This window comes from Chrysochloris asiatica, unplaced genomic scaffold (assembly GCF_000296735.1).
Source record: "Chrysochloris asiatica unplaced genomic scaffold, ChrAsi1.0 scaffold00042, whole genome shotgun sequence".
In the NCBI taxonomy this organism is placed as follows: domain Eukaryota; kingdom Metazoa; phylum Chordata; class Mammalia; order Afrosoricida; family Chrysochloridae; genus Chrysochloris; species Chrysochloris asiatica.
This window is the reverse complement of record NW_006408560.1, coordinates 5,832,148-5,848,187: the sequence shown is the minus strand read 5'-3', so window position 1 is coordinate 5,848,187 and position 16,040 is coordinate 5,832,148. Positions and strand designations below refer to the sequence as shown.

General features: G+C 42.7%; 1 protein-coding gene across 2 annotated transcripts; it reads left to right on the top strand.

The window, feature by feature from the left end:
* The first annotated feature begins 6,831 nt into the window (after positions 1 to 6,831).
* HFE2 (hemochromatosis type 2 (juvenile)) lies at positions 6,832 to 12,535 on the top strand. 2 transcript variants are annotated; one of them, XM_006861341.1, is made up of 4 exons: positions 6,832 to 7,080; positions 8,739 to 8,925; positions 10,540 to 11,120; positions 11,574 to 12,535. In XM_006861341.1, exons 2-4 carry the CDS (start codon positions 8,829 to 8,831, stop codon positions 12,195 to 12,197), a joined length of 1,302 nt encoding a protein of 433 aa, XP_006861403.1. In that variant the 5' UTR covers positions 6,832 to 7,080; positions 8,739 to 8,828; the 3' UTR covers positions 12,198 to 12,535. The 2 variants fall into 2 exon arrangements, with proteins under 2 accessions (XP_006861403.1, XP_006861404.1); XM_006861342.1 differs by lacking the exon at positions 8,739 to 8,925 and having other exon boundaries at positions 6,920 to 7,080; positions 11,574 to 12,357.
* The last annotated feature ends 3,505 nt before the right edge of the window (positions 12,536 to 16,040 follow it).

Below are 16,040 nucleotides of genomic sequence, written 5' to 3'. Positions count from 1 at the left end.
TTTTTCTTGTGGGTAAATACCAAGTAGAGGAATTGCTGGATCATAAGGTATTTCTATTTTCAACCTTCTGAGGAAACGCCATATTGCTTTCCAGAGAGGTTGGACCATTTTGTAGTCCCACCAGCAATGCAGGAGTGTCCCAATCTCGCCACATCCCCGCCAGCATTTATTGTCCTCTACATTTTTAATCTTTGCTGTTATTGTTGGTGTAAGATAATATCTCATTGTTGTTTTGATCCCTCTACTCTTAATGGCTACTCACATTCACCGTCACAACAAGTCACTGATAGTAAATAGTTCTTTTTTTAATTATTATTCGTATAAAATCTATAGCTCCCATAGAGGCCAAGAGCCACTGGTGGCTGGTGGCTGATCTACAAATATAACCAAAGTCACTGTCAACAAAATAATGATTCCTTTTTAGTAGTATTGTTTCTAATTTTTCCCATGAATGTAAATAAATGGTCAGGGTGCTGAACACTCCACAAAGGAAAATCACCTACAATTATATGGTGACTTAAAAAAACTAAGTTCTACTCAAATAGTTAGGAGTCATGATGTGGCACTGTGGGTTAATGTGCTGGACTGCAAAGTTGGTTTGAACCACAAGGTTGGTGGTTCAAGCTCACCAGTCCCTCCTCAAAAACCCTATAGAGGATCGCTATGGGTTGGGACCAATGGCACTTCACAAACCAAATAGTTAGAGTTTTCCCCTCTACAAAACTTCAAACCCCTTTCAATATAGACATAAATATAAACCAAATAAACAAAAATAAAGTTACATATTCTTAACAAACAGTCTCTAGCACCTGAGTGTTTTTCAGAGCTGTCTGAAAGTCAGAATGGAATTGTTTCTTGGGCCAGAGGAGCAGAATTCGTTTATGATACTATTACTGCTTTGAGCTGGGTTTTGAGTGATTTACTCAGGATTCAATTTATCAAGTGTCTGCCTACCTTCCTCTTACTACAGAGGAGTCACAACTATGTCTATAGGAGCCCTCGTAAGAGACGGTATATGCCTTCAAGAAACTGTAGTTAAATGTCAGGTGCCCATAGTTGAGCATTTTTCTGAGGAAAATATTTCTCATATTTCTCATCAGATTTTCACAAGGAGTCTGTGATCTATAAAAAAATTAAGATTCCCTGATTTATAAACTCTCAACACAAAGTAACCTCACACTGCCAACATCCTGATTTGTTCAACAAGAGGAAACCTGTTCTTTACTGGATAGGCAGTCTTTAACTTTAGAAACATTTTGTTTTTGGAACTCTCATATTAAAACATCATATATATGGGTAATGAAAGCACAAAGTAAAGTTTGTATGTCTTCATGTAATATCTCCAAATGAGTAAAGTGGCAAAATTCTAAGCTTTGAAAAATGGGAGCTACCTTTTATTGCATTTAAATTTAAATTCACATTTCCCCACACACAAAAATGCTTTTATTTAAATTTTTCCCAGAAGGATTTGAAGCAAAAAATAAATTCACATGTGACCCATAACAAATAACAACATAGAAATAGAAAATTCAAAAGCTAGAGACAAAATATATAGGTTGATATAAATACTACAATTGAGCATTATTTTATTCCACATTTCTAAGCAATAAAAATAAAAAGTGAAAATTAATGAGTCATATAATTCTCATAGTTATCTCATTGTTATAAAAGAAACCACATTAAGCTATCCAAACAGGTAGTCTCTTATATGGAAAATTTATCAAATATAAAGATTAATTTTCCCTTCTTCTTAAGATAACAGTTCCTACATGAAAAGCAAGAAAAATATTTGAATCTGTCACATTAGTGTTATTATTGTTAAGTGCCATGGAGTCATTTTAACTCATAGTTACTCTGTATAGGGCTTCCAAGGCTGTAAGTCTTTATGAGAGCAGAAAACCTCATCTTTCTCCCATAGATTGGCTAGTGAGTTCAAACTGCCAACCTTGTGGTTCACAGTCTGGTACTTATCCTACAGAGCCACCACACTTCCATCACATTATTAGCATTTTCAAAATCTGTATGATAACCAGTTATGGGTCAAAGACTGAAAATGATATTTTGCTATGATAACTTAGCATTTTCCAATGGACTTCTAGTGTAGCGCTGGACTGTGAACCATCAAGGTTAGCAATTCAAACCCACCGTCTCCTTCATGCAAACGCTATACAGGGTTGATATGAATCTGAACTGACTCAACGGCACTAAACAATAACAGTGATAACCATTGAGTTTTATTTTTAAAGAATCATTATGAACTCAGAGATTTAAACTTACTTGAGATGTTTCAATCTATTATGGAGTCCTGGTGTGGCGCTGCAGGTTAATGTGCTAGACTGTAATGTTGGTTTGAACAGCAAGGACGGTGGTTCAAACTCACCAGCTACTCCTCAGAAACCCTATACAGGGTTGCTACGAGTCAGATCTAACTTGATAGCACTTAACAACAACAACAATCTATTACAGGGACTCCTGGTATGGTGTTATAGAATAGGCACTGGACTGTGAACCACAAAGTCAGTTGTTAAAATCCACCAGCTGCTCCTCAGGACCCCTATACTGGGTCACTATGAGTCAGAACGGACTCAAAAGCATTTAACAACAACAACATTCTATTGCAAATATTATTCATTTTGATGTTCAGATTGCCCCATCTTGGCCAGTGGGAACTATTCTAGTTGGCTTCTGAGTCCTTTAGATACAATACAAGTCTTTGAAAGTTTCTTTCTGGCTTATTTTGGATAATTACTGCTCCAAACCTGGAATCAACTATTTCTCCAAAGAATATCAGTTCCTTTTAGTGGGAAATGGTATTAGATTTGGACACTAGGGTGTTCATTGCTATTGGATAATTTCTAGACCTTTTTCAGGATAAAGCTAAGGGAAATTTTTTTTAGGATAAAATACACCATGAATTCACAGTTATATTTCCTATTTAAAATTTAAATTACAGGGTTTTTACTTAAATGTATCAATTATAGATCTATATGTCTTTATTCCATACTAAAATTTTTAGGTCTCACCTGGTCGTCCAGCAGCGAGACAAGACCTGGGAACTCATGGGCTCAGAGTCAATGACACAGCCACAGAGGACTAGAATGGAGAGCAGGGCGGCCAGCCGATAAAAAGAGGGCGAACAGACGCAAGAACACCCACACTTGCAGATGATACCCACTTGACCTGGCTTCAATGACTAAATAAACAGAGCTCAACCCAAAGAAGAAAGAAGAGGAAAAAAGCGTCATCTGATACAATTTGATAAACATGACCTATACCTATAAACACAGTAGCTCAAAAGAGGAAACAAATCCCTGCTGCAAGAACTATTCCTACCCCCTCACACAAAGGGTAGACAGGGATGGGCAACTTGGACAGACGTCAAGAGATGGAGTGGCTGGGGACTTGGGATCCGGAGAGGGAAAGGGGCTGAGGACTGTGTGTGTGTTGAGGGGGGGGGGGTAGGCTTACAGGGTACACTCTTTGGTTGGGTGAGAATGCATGAATGGGATGGTAAATATGCCAATGAAACGATAGATGATAGAATGAATGTAAAACTAATGTTCTCCCATGTAGACTATCACAATTCACAATAAAACATTTATTTAATAATAAAAAAAAAATTTAGGTCTCAGACACTAACATTATTACAATTTATTCCATAATAATTTCAGAATAACAATACCAACACTACAACCAGTATGACTACCTCAAGATATTTCTGCATTTTTCTTATCATTAGGATATATCCCACTTGGGATGTCACAATCAAATTATTGTGTTTTAAAGTCACTTGGATAGTTTGATTAGGAGAGTTTTAGATTATTATTTTAAAAAAACAAACACTCCTTATGATATGTTGTTGTTAGGTGCTGTCGAGTCAGTTCCAACTCATAACTTCCAAGAAGCAGCTGGTGAGTTTGAACCACCAGCCTTGTGGTTCAAACTGACCTAGCGGCCTAATGTTTATCCAACAGCCCCACACCAGGACTCCCCTCATGATGTTCTCAAGAAAAAAACTCCTAAATTTATCAGTTTCATATGCATATAAATAGTATTGTTTAGTCCTCTAGATTCTGAATTACATATAGGGTAAATTGGTACGGGTGCCTTGGCAACACTATTTTGAATCAACATTTTTGTTCATTTCACTAGGCTTGTACTAAGGGATGATGAACACAGATATGTCTATGACTGCAAAAACATGAAATGGCTAAATTCTTTGGTGGTAATCTGGCAGCATAGTGGTTACCCGTAGGGCTGCTAACCTCAATATCAGCAGTTCGAAACTACCAGCCCTTTATGGAAGAAAGATGAGTCTCCTGCAAAAGATTTACAGCCTCAGAAACCCTATGTTGTTGTCAGGTGCCATCGAGTCGGAACCAACTCATAGCGACCCCATGCACAGTAGAACGAAACAATGTCTGATCCTAAGCCAACCTCACTACCGCTGCCACACTTGACGCCATCAATGATGCCACCTGGCCGATCCATCTCGTTGGGGGTCTTCCTCTTTTTCTCTGACCCTCCATCTTACCCAGCATGACATCCTTCTCCAGCGACTGTTCCCTCCTGACAATATGTCCTAAGTATGAGAGACGAAGCTTAGCCATCCTGGCCTCCAAGGAGCACTCTGGCTGCACTTCTTCCAAAACAGATCTATTGGTTCTTTGGCAGCCCATGGCACTTTTAGTATTCTCCTCCAACACCACAACTCAAAGGCATCAATTCTTCTACGATCTTCCTTATTCACCGTCCAGCTTTCTCATCCATATGAGGTTATTGAAAATACCATGGCTTGGGTCAGGCGCACCTTAGTCCTCAAGCTGACATCTCTGCTCCTCAACACTTTAAAAAGTTCCTGTGCAGCAGATTTGCCCAATGTAATACGTCATACAAGATCACTATTCCAGCCTCCTGGGTTGCCAGGGGAAGAAGGCTAGGAAAGGGAAGGAGGTGAAGAAAGAATGGGGATAGACTTTTTTGAAGGCTACTAATCCACAGGAGTCTTGGTGTGGTGCTGAGGGTTAATGCGCCAGACTGCAAGGTCAGCAGTTCAAGCTCACCAGCTGTTCCTTGGAAACCCTATACAAGACCACTATGGGTTGAAACCGACTCAACAGCACTAAACAACAACAACAAACCACAGGAGTCCTGGTGTGGTCTTGCAGGATATTGCTTTGGACCATAAGGTCAGCTTGAATCTCAATTCAGCTTGAACCTCAAGATTGGCGGTTCAAACCCACCAGCTGCTCCTCGGAAACCCTATGCAGGGTCACTATGAGTCAGAAACGCATTGGCACCACCATACACACACACACACACACACACACACACAATATCTTTAAAAAGTCAAAAGATTGTTACTCCACTAAAGTGTCTTTCCGAATCTCTTTTTCTCTATGGCAGTTTCTCCATTTCTGACATTCTGCTTCCTTCTTTCTTTTTTCTCAATAATTGTTTTCATTCTTTCTTCCATAAATGGCCATCATACAGAATCAAAGTACCTTGTCATCATTTGCCGCATTTATTGAAAAGTTTTGTGTTCATTATTCTTAATTTTAAACAGATAAGTGAATTTTTAAAATGTTTTCTCTTTCTAGAAAAATAAGATAATTGCTTCTGATTGTGGAGGCCCTAGTTTGATTTTCACTCTCTCTCTGTCCCTCCCCTGTGTATTAGTGTTATTGTTGTTATGTGCTGTCGAGTTGGTTCCGATCCATAGCGACCCTGCATGGGGTTTCCGAGGAGCAGCTGGTGGGTTTGAACCTCTGGTCGTGTGGTTCAAACTGATCTGGTGGTATGCTGTGGAGTCGATTCCGACTCATAGCTACCCTTCATAGGGTTTCCGAGGCTGTAAATCTTTACAGGAGCAGAAAGCCTCATCTTTCTCCCGCGGAACGGCTTGTAGTTTCAAACTGCCGACCTTGAAGTTAGCAGCCCAACTCATAATCACTACCGGAGCTCCTTTGTGGATTGTTGTTGTTGTTAAGTACCGTGGAGTCGGTTCTGACTCATAGTGACCCTGCAACAGTGTTTTTGAGGCTGTAAATCTTTACGGGAGCAGAAAGCCTCATCTTTCTCCCGCGGAACGGCTTGTAGTTTCCAACTGCCAACCTTGAGGTTAGCAGCCCGATTCGTAACCACTACGCTACCAGAACTCCTTTTTGTGGATTAGTAGCCTTTAAAAAATTCTATCCCCATTCTTTCTTCACCTCTCCCTTTCCTAGCCTTCTTCCCCTGGCAACTCAGGAAGTTGTAATTTTTGTTTATTGGTATGGTGGAGTGAGGGGGAATTGATGCCCAAGCTAAGGGGAATGAAACTGGAGGAGGCCAGGGTGATAGACAGCTGCAGGGATCTGAGCTAATGGACTGAACAAACTCTCATGCTAAACAACTTGAAGCTCAGATTTCTTCTCTGGACAGCTGGCTTTTTCAGTCCTACTAAAATACTCTGTAAAGATGGGGAAGGAGCTGTGGCTGTATCTACTATAGATTTTATTTAAAGTGAGCTACCTCCCTGCAATATTCAACATAGCAGAGATGAGAGTGCTGAGGGCAATGTATCCATTTTCCCATTGCAATTTTTCAAGACCAGAAGCTCATTCTTGAGAATGCTGGAGGGCTGCCTGGAGTAAGCAATGACTTGTGTGGAGTTACACAAGCTAGAATTGGACATTTGACTTGCCTGTTACATTTCTCTCCCTCCTCTCTACCACTATCTTGACACCCTATATTCCATAGTCTTCCTAATTCTACCCTTCCCCACTACCCTGACACCCACACCCTACCCCCATGAACGTTCCTGGAATTTTGGACTTAGCTATTTTTAAAACCGTCAACTCAATAGCCACCTCCCTCCCCCGCCCAGCTGTCCAGTGTTCTAGCCAGCCATATACTCCCCCTTCCCCCAACACCAAACCTTCTCTGTCTCCCTGACCTCAGTGAGATTGCAGCCAGGCTGGAGACCTGTGGGAGACATGGAGAAAGAGACAGGAGACCCCTTGGCTGGAGCTGACCACCAGAGTAGGCAGTCATGGCTGGAGAATTGGATAACAGAGTAATGTTTGACCTCTGAAAACAGTAAGTCAAAATGAAATTGTGATTACTTTAAAAAGCTTTTGGACTAAAGTTGGACTTTTATAAAATTATAGATACCTATATTGGGGTCTCTGGTCCAAAAGCTAAGTAGGCTCTCTCCCATACCAAGGTGCTCCAATCTCCATTTCTCCTTCTGTCTCTACTTCTTTCTGGCCTCTGGCCATTTGAAGCTTAATCCTCCTCCTATTCTCTGGCAGTCTCCACTCCCTCTTGACTTTGTATCTCTAGAGTTATGAAGATGATTTGGGAGGTGTTCTTCACACCATCCATTCTGTGGTTTTCTTACCGAGGTCAAATTTAGCCTCATATGATTAGTTACTGACACCCTTCTACCCTGTCCATACTGTTTATCAGTGCCCTTCATATTGTGTTTCCAAGGGGGGTGGGATTACCACTTGTTGTAAGTGATTTCTCCCCACAACTCTTAATTCCTCCATCCTATTCTTCTTCATGCATGACTTTTCTCCCACATCACACCCTTACCACAAAAGAGGAGAAACCAGCAGGAGGGAGTTTGTTGTTGTTAAGTGCTGTGGAGTCAGTTCCGACCCATACTGACCCTGTATAGGGTTTCCAAGGAGTGGCTGGTGAGCTTGAACCACCGACCTTGCAGTTCAAACCCACTTTGCAGTCCCATGCATTAACCCACAGCACCACACCAGGACTCCAGGAAGGAGTTGGACCTTCCTAAACTCCCATCCTCATCAAAGGGGGATTGAGCACTTCAGAGTTTGCAAAAGAAAGAATAATGGGAAAGTGGTTTTTCAGTAAGGTTTGAAAAATTCAAGAAGTGTTATTGACTCAGAAAACAACAAATATTAAGTCACATGCTTGGTTTGTATCCCATTATTACATGAGTGGAAGGGATCATAATTTGGCTGTCCAGAGCAGATGAAAAAGCCTTTTGCCTTTGAATACTGATGTTCCAGAGAGGAGCTAGATATTCCATCCTTACTCTTTCTCACTGGAAATTCTGACTAAAAGCCAGAAGAAATATGGATGGTTCCTGGAGGATGTCCCCTCCTGATAGGGAGGGGCAAAGAAGAAATATGTTTCTGATGTCTTTTCAGATCCTAATTCTATGGAAAGGAATCCTGGTAGTGCAGTGGTCAAGCCCTTGGCTGCTAGTGGAAAGGTCAGCAATTCCCACCAGTTGCTTCATGGTAGGAAGATGTAGCAGTCTGCTTCTGTAAAGATGACAGTCTTGGAAACCCGATGGGACAGTTCTACTCTGTCTTATATGGGTCACTATGAGTCGGAATCAACCTGATGGCACCTAACAAAGAAAAACTAAAAATTCTAATTGAGTGTCCACTAGGGTGACCAGGATCTGATCTATCCCCATGATTCTTTGATTTTAGCATTTCTGCTGTTTGGTAACTCAGAATGGGTCAATACAGTGGACTCTGCCCCATCAATCTACTCAATTTTCCCTCTGCCCCCAGTCAAGGGTATTGCACAAGGGACCTGAAAGTGGCCACAGTAGCAGGGCATGAGGCTTACCAGCCTCACTTATAGTTTAGGGAGCCCCGTTCTCCTCAAACTCCTTCCTCTTATGCTTTTCTTGATCTCCCTAGATTCTCTTCATGTAATCCTGACCAATCTTTGTCCCCTATGCCCAGCCAAATTTCTTTTTTCAGTCCCTTACAGGACATCCGGTCAAAATTCACTAGCTAGGAGGGTCATCAGCTGGAAAGAACCGGAGCCTGGGGGGACCTGGATGGATAGGTATGGGGGATCCAGGCCAGTCCCCTAGTCCCCGGTCCCCCCATGGCAATCCCCCAACTCTAAGCACTCTCACTTTCCTGCTGCTCCTCTGTGGACATGGTAAGGAAGGGCCAGGGAAGGGTTTGGGAAAATCTAGAGGGTAGGCCTCTATGTAGGGGTGGGTACGTGAGCAACAGCATCACTAGGGTGGTACAGGGGGGTGTAGACTCTCCCAGGTGACACTGTCAGGGTAACACCAAAACGACTGCCTATAAAACTATTGTGCAGTCTTTTACCAAAATGTACTCTTTTTAAAATAAAAATTCTCTATAGTCAATTATAGGAATCCTGGTGTGGTGCTGTAGGACAAGCACTGGACTGCTAACCACAAGGTCAACAGCTCAAGCTGCTCCTTGGAAACTCTATACTGGGTCGCTACGAGTTTGGTCCATCTGGACAGCCCTTAACAACAACAACAGTTAGTTATAACAATAAAAACATCTTTCATAAGCCCAGCTTACATGTACCAGTAAACCTACAAGATTAAAACTCAATGCGAATTTACTTTTGACCCTTCTCATGTGTTCTGGTCAGAATTGTCATTGTTACCTAACTACAATGAAGTTTTTAGTCACATGGTTTCATTTCCATGCCAGTGTTTTTATAGTCTCTGATTTTGTCCATTTTTATAGTGTTTTAGCTTAAATTTGTGCTTGTTAGCATTTGTGAACCTGTATCAGTTACTTTTTTGAGAATGAAGTAATTAACAGGAAAGAAGGGGGGAATGGCTTTCACTTAGTTACTAATAAAATTGTAACATAATTCATTGTAGATTTTACAAAACAATTTTGTTGTTCGTATTCATATTATCTAAGAAGATTTCATGTTTAACCAATTTTTCTGTTGCTGCTAAGTGCCATTGCGTCAGTTCCTACTAATAGTGGCCCAAGTACAGGGTTTCCAAGTAGCAGCTGGTGGATTTAAACCACCAACCTTGAGGTTAGCAGTCCAGTGCTAATCCTATAGCGCCACAACAGAACACATTATGGTTAAAATTGATACTGTTGTTAATTGCTGTTGATTGTCTGTATAGGGTTTCCAAAGAGCGACTGGTGAGCTTGAACTGCCAATCACGCAGTTCAAACCGACCTTGTAGTTCAGTGCATTAAACCGCAGAGCCACACACATTTCTAAGTGTGGCGCTGTTCAGCACTGGACTGCTAACCGCAAGGTTGGCGGCTCAAACCTACCAGTCGCTCCTCAAAAGCCTTATACAGGGTTGCTGGGTCAGAACCGACTCAACAGTACTTAACAACAAAAAAGTAATCTGTATGGTCTGGATGGGAAAAGGTCCATTGGGGCATGGGGAGACAGCATGAGTTGCTGCACGGTGTGACACCAACCTTAGTGGCGACATTATATGTGAGCATGCGTGAGCAAGAAGAGATGAGTGCTGAGAAATCATAGTCACTTGCCCAACTCTCAAATAGGTATATTTTAATTTACACTCAGCTTGGGGAAGGGCACTGGGGAAGCCCTTGGCCTACAAAGCGAAGAGATCTAGCTGGTTTGCGTAGTTTGGGTAAGACAGTGAGGACCTGGCTGTGGGTTGTGCTTTGGAGAAGGCCCTCAATTGGGTTTTAGGATTGTCTGGAATCCCCTAATGAAGTCTGGGAGAGTGATGAGTATACTCCGACGAAACGGAAATCAGGATCCTCTCCTTTCTGCCCTCAGCTCATTCTCAATGCAAGATCCTCCGCTGCAACGCTGAGTATGTTTCGTCCACTCTAAGTCTAAGAGGCAGTGGTTCGCCAGGAGCGCTTCAAGGAGGAGGAGGAGGAGGAGGAGGAGGCCGGGGTGGCGGGGTGGGCTCCGGCGGCCTCTGCCGTGCCCTCCGCTCCTACGCACTTTGCACTCGGCGCACGGCCCGCACCTGCCGAGGGGACCTCGCCTTCCACTCAGCAGTGCACGGCATCGAAGACCTGATGATTCAGCACAACTGCTCCCGCCAGGGTCCCACGGCCCCGCCTCCGCCCCGAGGCCCTGCCCTCGCAGGCGCAGGCCCAGTCCGCTCTTCCGGTCCCCCAGCTCCTGACCCCTGTGATTATGAAGGCCGATTTTCCCGGCTGCACGGTCGTCCCCCGGGCTTCCTGCATTGCGCCTCCTTCGGGGACCCTCACGTGCGCAGCTTCCACCATCACTTTCACACGTGCCGAGTCCAAGGATCTTGGCCCCTGCTGGATAACGACTTTCTCTTTGTCCAGGCCACCAGCTCCCCCGTAGCTTCGGGGGCCAACGCCACCACCACCCGGAAGGTCAGGGACTCAATTGTTCCTCCTGTCCCGACTCAAGAGAGCCTTTCATGGTCACCTCTTGGTGCCATTCCCTCTCCATCCTCACTACTCCACCGCAAGGCTCTAAAGTTTTTTTCCTTTTTAACCACTTCCTCATCATCAATAAACTTGATTCTCTAATTCACTGTCCTTTGATGAAAATTAAACTCAAACCCAGACTATTCTAAAGAAAAAGTTGAGAACTGAGGACATCTGGGTTGAGGAGTTTCAGAAGGGAAACTACAGTCAAAGGTGCTAAAAAGGAGGGGGCGGGTTGAGTTGGGATGAGGCAATATTGGAGATGGGATCAAGGAATGAGGGCCATGATAAGTCTTGCACATTAGTGTGGATCCCTGACTATGTTCTGAGGCTGGATTGGTTTGGGTAAGGGTGCACTAAGCCCAAAATGAACGAATTTTCCTCTTGACCTCACAGCTCACCATCATATTCAAGAACATGCAGGAATGCATTGACCAGAAGGTCTACCAAGCTGAAGTGGACAATCTTCCTGCAGCCTTTGAAGATGGTTCTATTAATGGAGGGGACCGACCTGGGGGCTCAAGTTTGTCCATTCAAACTGCTGACCCTGGGAGCCACGTGGAGATCCAAGCTGCCTATATTGGCACAACCATAATCATTCGGCAGACAGCTGGGCAGCTCTCCTTCTCCATCAAGGTAGCTGAGGAGGTAGCCAGGGCCTTCTCAGCTGAGCAGGACCTGCAGCTCTGTGTGGGAGGGTGCCCCCCAAGTCAGCGACTCTCTCGATCAGAGCACAGTCGTCGGGGAGCTATCACCATTGATACTGCCAGACAATTGTGCAAGGAAGGACTGCCAGTTGAAGATGCTTACTTCCACTCCTGTGTCTTTGATGTTTTAATCTCCGGCGATCCCAACTTCACTGTGGCAGCTCAGATAGCTCTGGAGGATGCCCGAGCCTTCCTGCCAGACTTAGAGAAGCTGCATCTCTTCCCCTCAGATGCTGGGGCTCATCTCTGCTCTGCATCCTTCCTAGCCCCACTCTTTTCTGGGCTCTTTGTTCTGTGGTTTTGCATTCAGTAATTAGGCCAGCAATCCCATGGCTAGTTTGGGGATGATATGGAGACAGGGATTGTCAGGGAAGAACATAAACACTGAAGGAAACTGAGAAGACACCAGAAACATTGACGTTACCCGGAGTCAGATAAGGCTGCAGACCAGGGCTGAAGTTATCACAGGACAAGGATTCTAGCAAAGATTTGCATTCCACACTTCTCTAGGGGCTCGTCACCAAATTTCTAAGTCCCCTTTATAGTAAGCTGACTATTCCAGTTCATATATTCCTGAGACCATCCATACAGGCTTAGAGGTTAAGGGGTTCCTAATGATCAGAAAACTTAAGGGTTGAGACTTCTGAGAAGGAAGATATGCTAACTACCATATTTTTCACAAACAATGTGTCTACTTAAATAACTGCACACACATATAACATGCATAGAACACATGGAAAACTAAGTAGAGGGAGTTTTGTAGTTTGCAAAGACTGTATAACTGTGCGCATTATTTGAGCATATAAGACACTAAAGAACTAACATTTTCTGTTGGAAGTTGGAGAGGGAAGGTAATGATTAAGGATTTGTTTGACAAATATATGTGGCTAAGGTGTCCTCAGCTTTCCTGGTTCAGAAAAAGTGGGGATTGTGTGGGTCTTTCATGAAGGAGTCTCTGCCTTTGGAGAATGCACAGCTAGGACAGAAGCTGTCGTCCCCACTCCAACTAATCTGTCATTAAAGCTCTGAATTCTCTATATCCTCCTCTGCTGCCTGTGTTTGATCTCTTTACAGATACTAGAAATGTAATAAAAGTGATATGCTCAGTCCACTGGAAGAGGGCCCAGAAGTATCAAACATTGTCTCTCCCTCAGAGAGTTTAAGGTTATTGAAAGACAAAGCTAAGATTCACTTGAAGGAATAATGGATGTGTGTAATTATTCACTAAATTCCATGGTACTGTGAATTCAGATGGGAAGATGGTTGAGAATGAAAGTAATAAGGTTACTTGGAAATGGGATTTGAAGTGAGCTTTGAAGGCTGAGCAGGATTCAAATTGTTAAGGAACTTCCAGGCAATGGAAACCACCAGAAGTTATGCACAGATTAATGAGTGAGGAAATCACCAAGCCTCCAAAGAGTGTAATAGAAAAGAAAGTTAAATGAGCAGAGGTCAGATTATGGAGTGCCTTGAAAGTAATGTCAAGGTGTTAAAATTGTATTCATTGCTAATGGTTATTGAGTGGTTAATACCTGGCTTGTTGTTGTGAAGTGCCGTTGAGTAGTTTCCGACCCATAGCGACCCTGCATAGGGTTTCCAAGGAGCGATTGGTGAGCTTGAACCACCAAGCTTTGCAGTCTGGCACATTAACCCACAGCGCCACACCAGTACCTGGCTAGCAATGTCCTAAATGCTTTTAAACTATTAATTCATTTAATCCTCACAACTTTCCTTTTCCTCCTTAGCCACCCCAATCTTGAATCATTTTATTCCTATAAATTACTTTATCTTGGTAGGAAAGGAGATGATTGTTGTTGTTGTTGTTAAGTGCCTTTGAGTCGGAGCCGACCCATAGCGACCCAGTACAGGGTTTCCGAGGGTGTAAATCCTTACGGGAGTAGAAAGCCTCATCTTTCTCCTGCGGAGCGGCTGGTAGTTTCGAACCACTGACCTTAAGTTTCACAGCCCGATTCGTAACCACTACGCTACCAGAGGTATCCTTATTTAATAGGAAGAAACTAAAGTATGAAAAGATAAAGCAACTTGCCAAAGTAATACAACTAACAAATGGGAATGCCAAACTTTGACCACAGGCCTCTGAATCCAGAGCCTGAACTCTTAACCACTAGTTTGTCAAAGAGACGACTGTTCAAGTATGGTTATTCTAAGGTAACAGTGCTTTAGAAGAAATCTATGACCAAATTTAGAACAGAACTATGAAGGAGGTAATTTATTTTCAGTATCTCCTCCTTTCTTGTCTCAGCCTTCTTGCTCTCGCCTTCAGGTACCCCATCCACTACTTTCCTTGATCTAATCATATATTCACTGTTATCTTCCCCATCTCCTCAGCCCACCTATTCCCAAATACTGGTAAAACAGTGTTTACCAGACAGGTGTCCTATCTGGTGCCATTTCAATTTTTTCTACAATTTTCTATCCCCTGTTCCCTCCTCTCCATTCCCACTAAGGGTATCTCCACCCTGCCAGTCCCTCAAAGCACAGTCTATGATTTCTGAATGACCTTTAGCTGCTCTAGTAACATAATCTGTTCTGATGGAAGATTCACTGATAACAGTGAATATATGATTAGATCAAGGAAAATAGTGGATGGGGTACCTGAAGGAGAGAGCAAGAAGGCTGAGGAAGGAAGTGTGGGAGGGAATGTCCAGGATTTTCACTTCACTTACAGTGTGGCGCTGTGGGTTAATGCACCAGACTGCAAAGCAGTTTGAACTGCAAGGTTGGCGGTCTCACCAGCTGCTCCTTGGAAACCCTATAAAGGGTTGCTATGGGTCAGAATCAACTTGACGGCACTTAACAACAACAGATAACATATGCATTTTAGCTCAACCTGGGTTATGAGTTGAACTGCTAACCTCAAGGTCTGCAGTTTGAAACTACCAGCCATTCCGTGGAAGAAAGATGAGGCTTTCTGCTCCTTAAAGATTTACAGCCTCGGAAACCATACAGAGTCACTGTAAATCGGAACCGATTCCACATCACATAACCAACCAACCAAATTATATATTTAAGAAACTGTTCCTTAAATTGGTTTGGATTTTTTTTTTAATTCAAAAAAGTAACTCTATCCCTCAGGTGTGAGAATTTAAACTCAGGAAAGGACTTCAAAGCCAGCTGATAAATGAGATTATTTTATGACACTTGTTAGGTAACACTGCACCTTTGTCCAGACTTAGAGTTAGTCTTATCACCAATGGAGTATTTAAAAATAGCTCAAAATAAGCACATGAAAAGATGCTCAGCATTATTAGTCATCAGGAAATGCAAATTAAAACCACAATGAGTAAACACTATACAGCCACTAAAAACAAAAACAAAAAACAAAAAACCAAACCGGTTGCCAACTAGTTGGTTTTCACTCTTTAGTGACCACATGTGTTTCAGGATAGAACTGTGCTCCACAGAGTTTTTGAGGGCTGTGACCTTTTTTATAAGTAGCTCACTAGGTCTTTCTTTAGTTAGTAGCTGAACTCTTAACCAATTGCACCACCTGGGGGCACACATCCACTAGAATGTTCTTGTTAACTGCCTTTGAGTCAGTTCAGACTCATGGTGACTCTATAAAGGGTTTCCAATGGTGACCCTGTAAAGCAGGGGTGGGAACCTTTTTTCTGCAGAAATTTGTAACATCATTCGTGTACCAGACAAAATTTTCAACTTAAAAGTTAGCCTGCTATAGTTGATCAAATATTTAATTTAATTAGTAACTTAAAAATTAGCCTGCTATGTCACATTTGGCTTGCAGGGTATATACCCTTTGGTTTGGTTGATGATGCATGGAGGAGATTGTAACCATGGCAATGATACGATGTACGATAGAATGAACGTAAAACTAATGTTCTCCCATGTAAACTATCATATAATTCACAGTAAAACACTAAAAAAAAAAAAAATTAGCTTGCTAATATTTGGTCAAACATGTAATTAACTCACCCCTAATATGGAGTCCAATGGTGCTCTGGTAGCATAGTGGTTACCAATCGGGCTGTGAACTGCAAGGTTCAGCAGTTCGAAACTACCAGCTGTTCCACAGGAGAAAGATGAGGCACTCATCTCTGCCAAGAAATTTGGAAGACAACTATCTGGCCGACTGATTGGAAGAGATCCATATTTGTGCCCATTCCAAAGAGAGGTG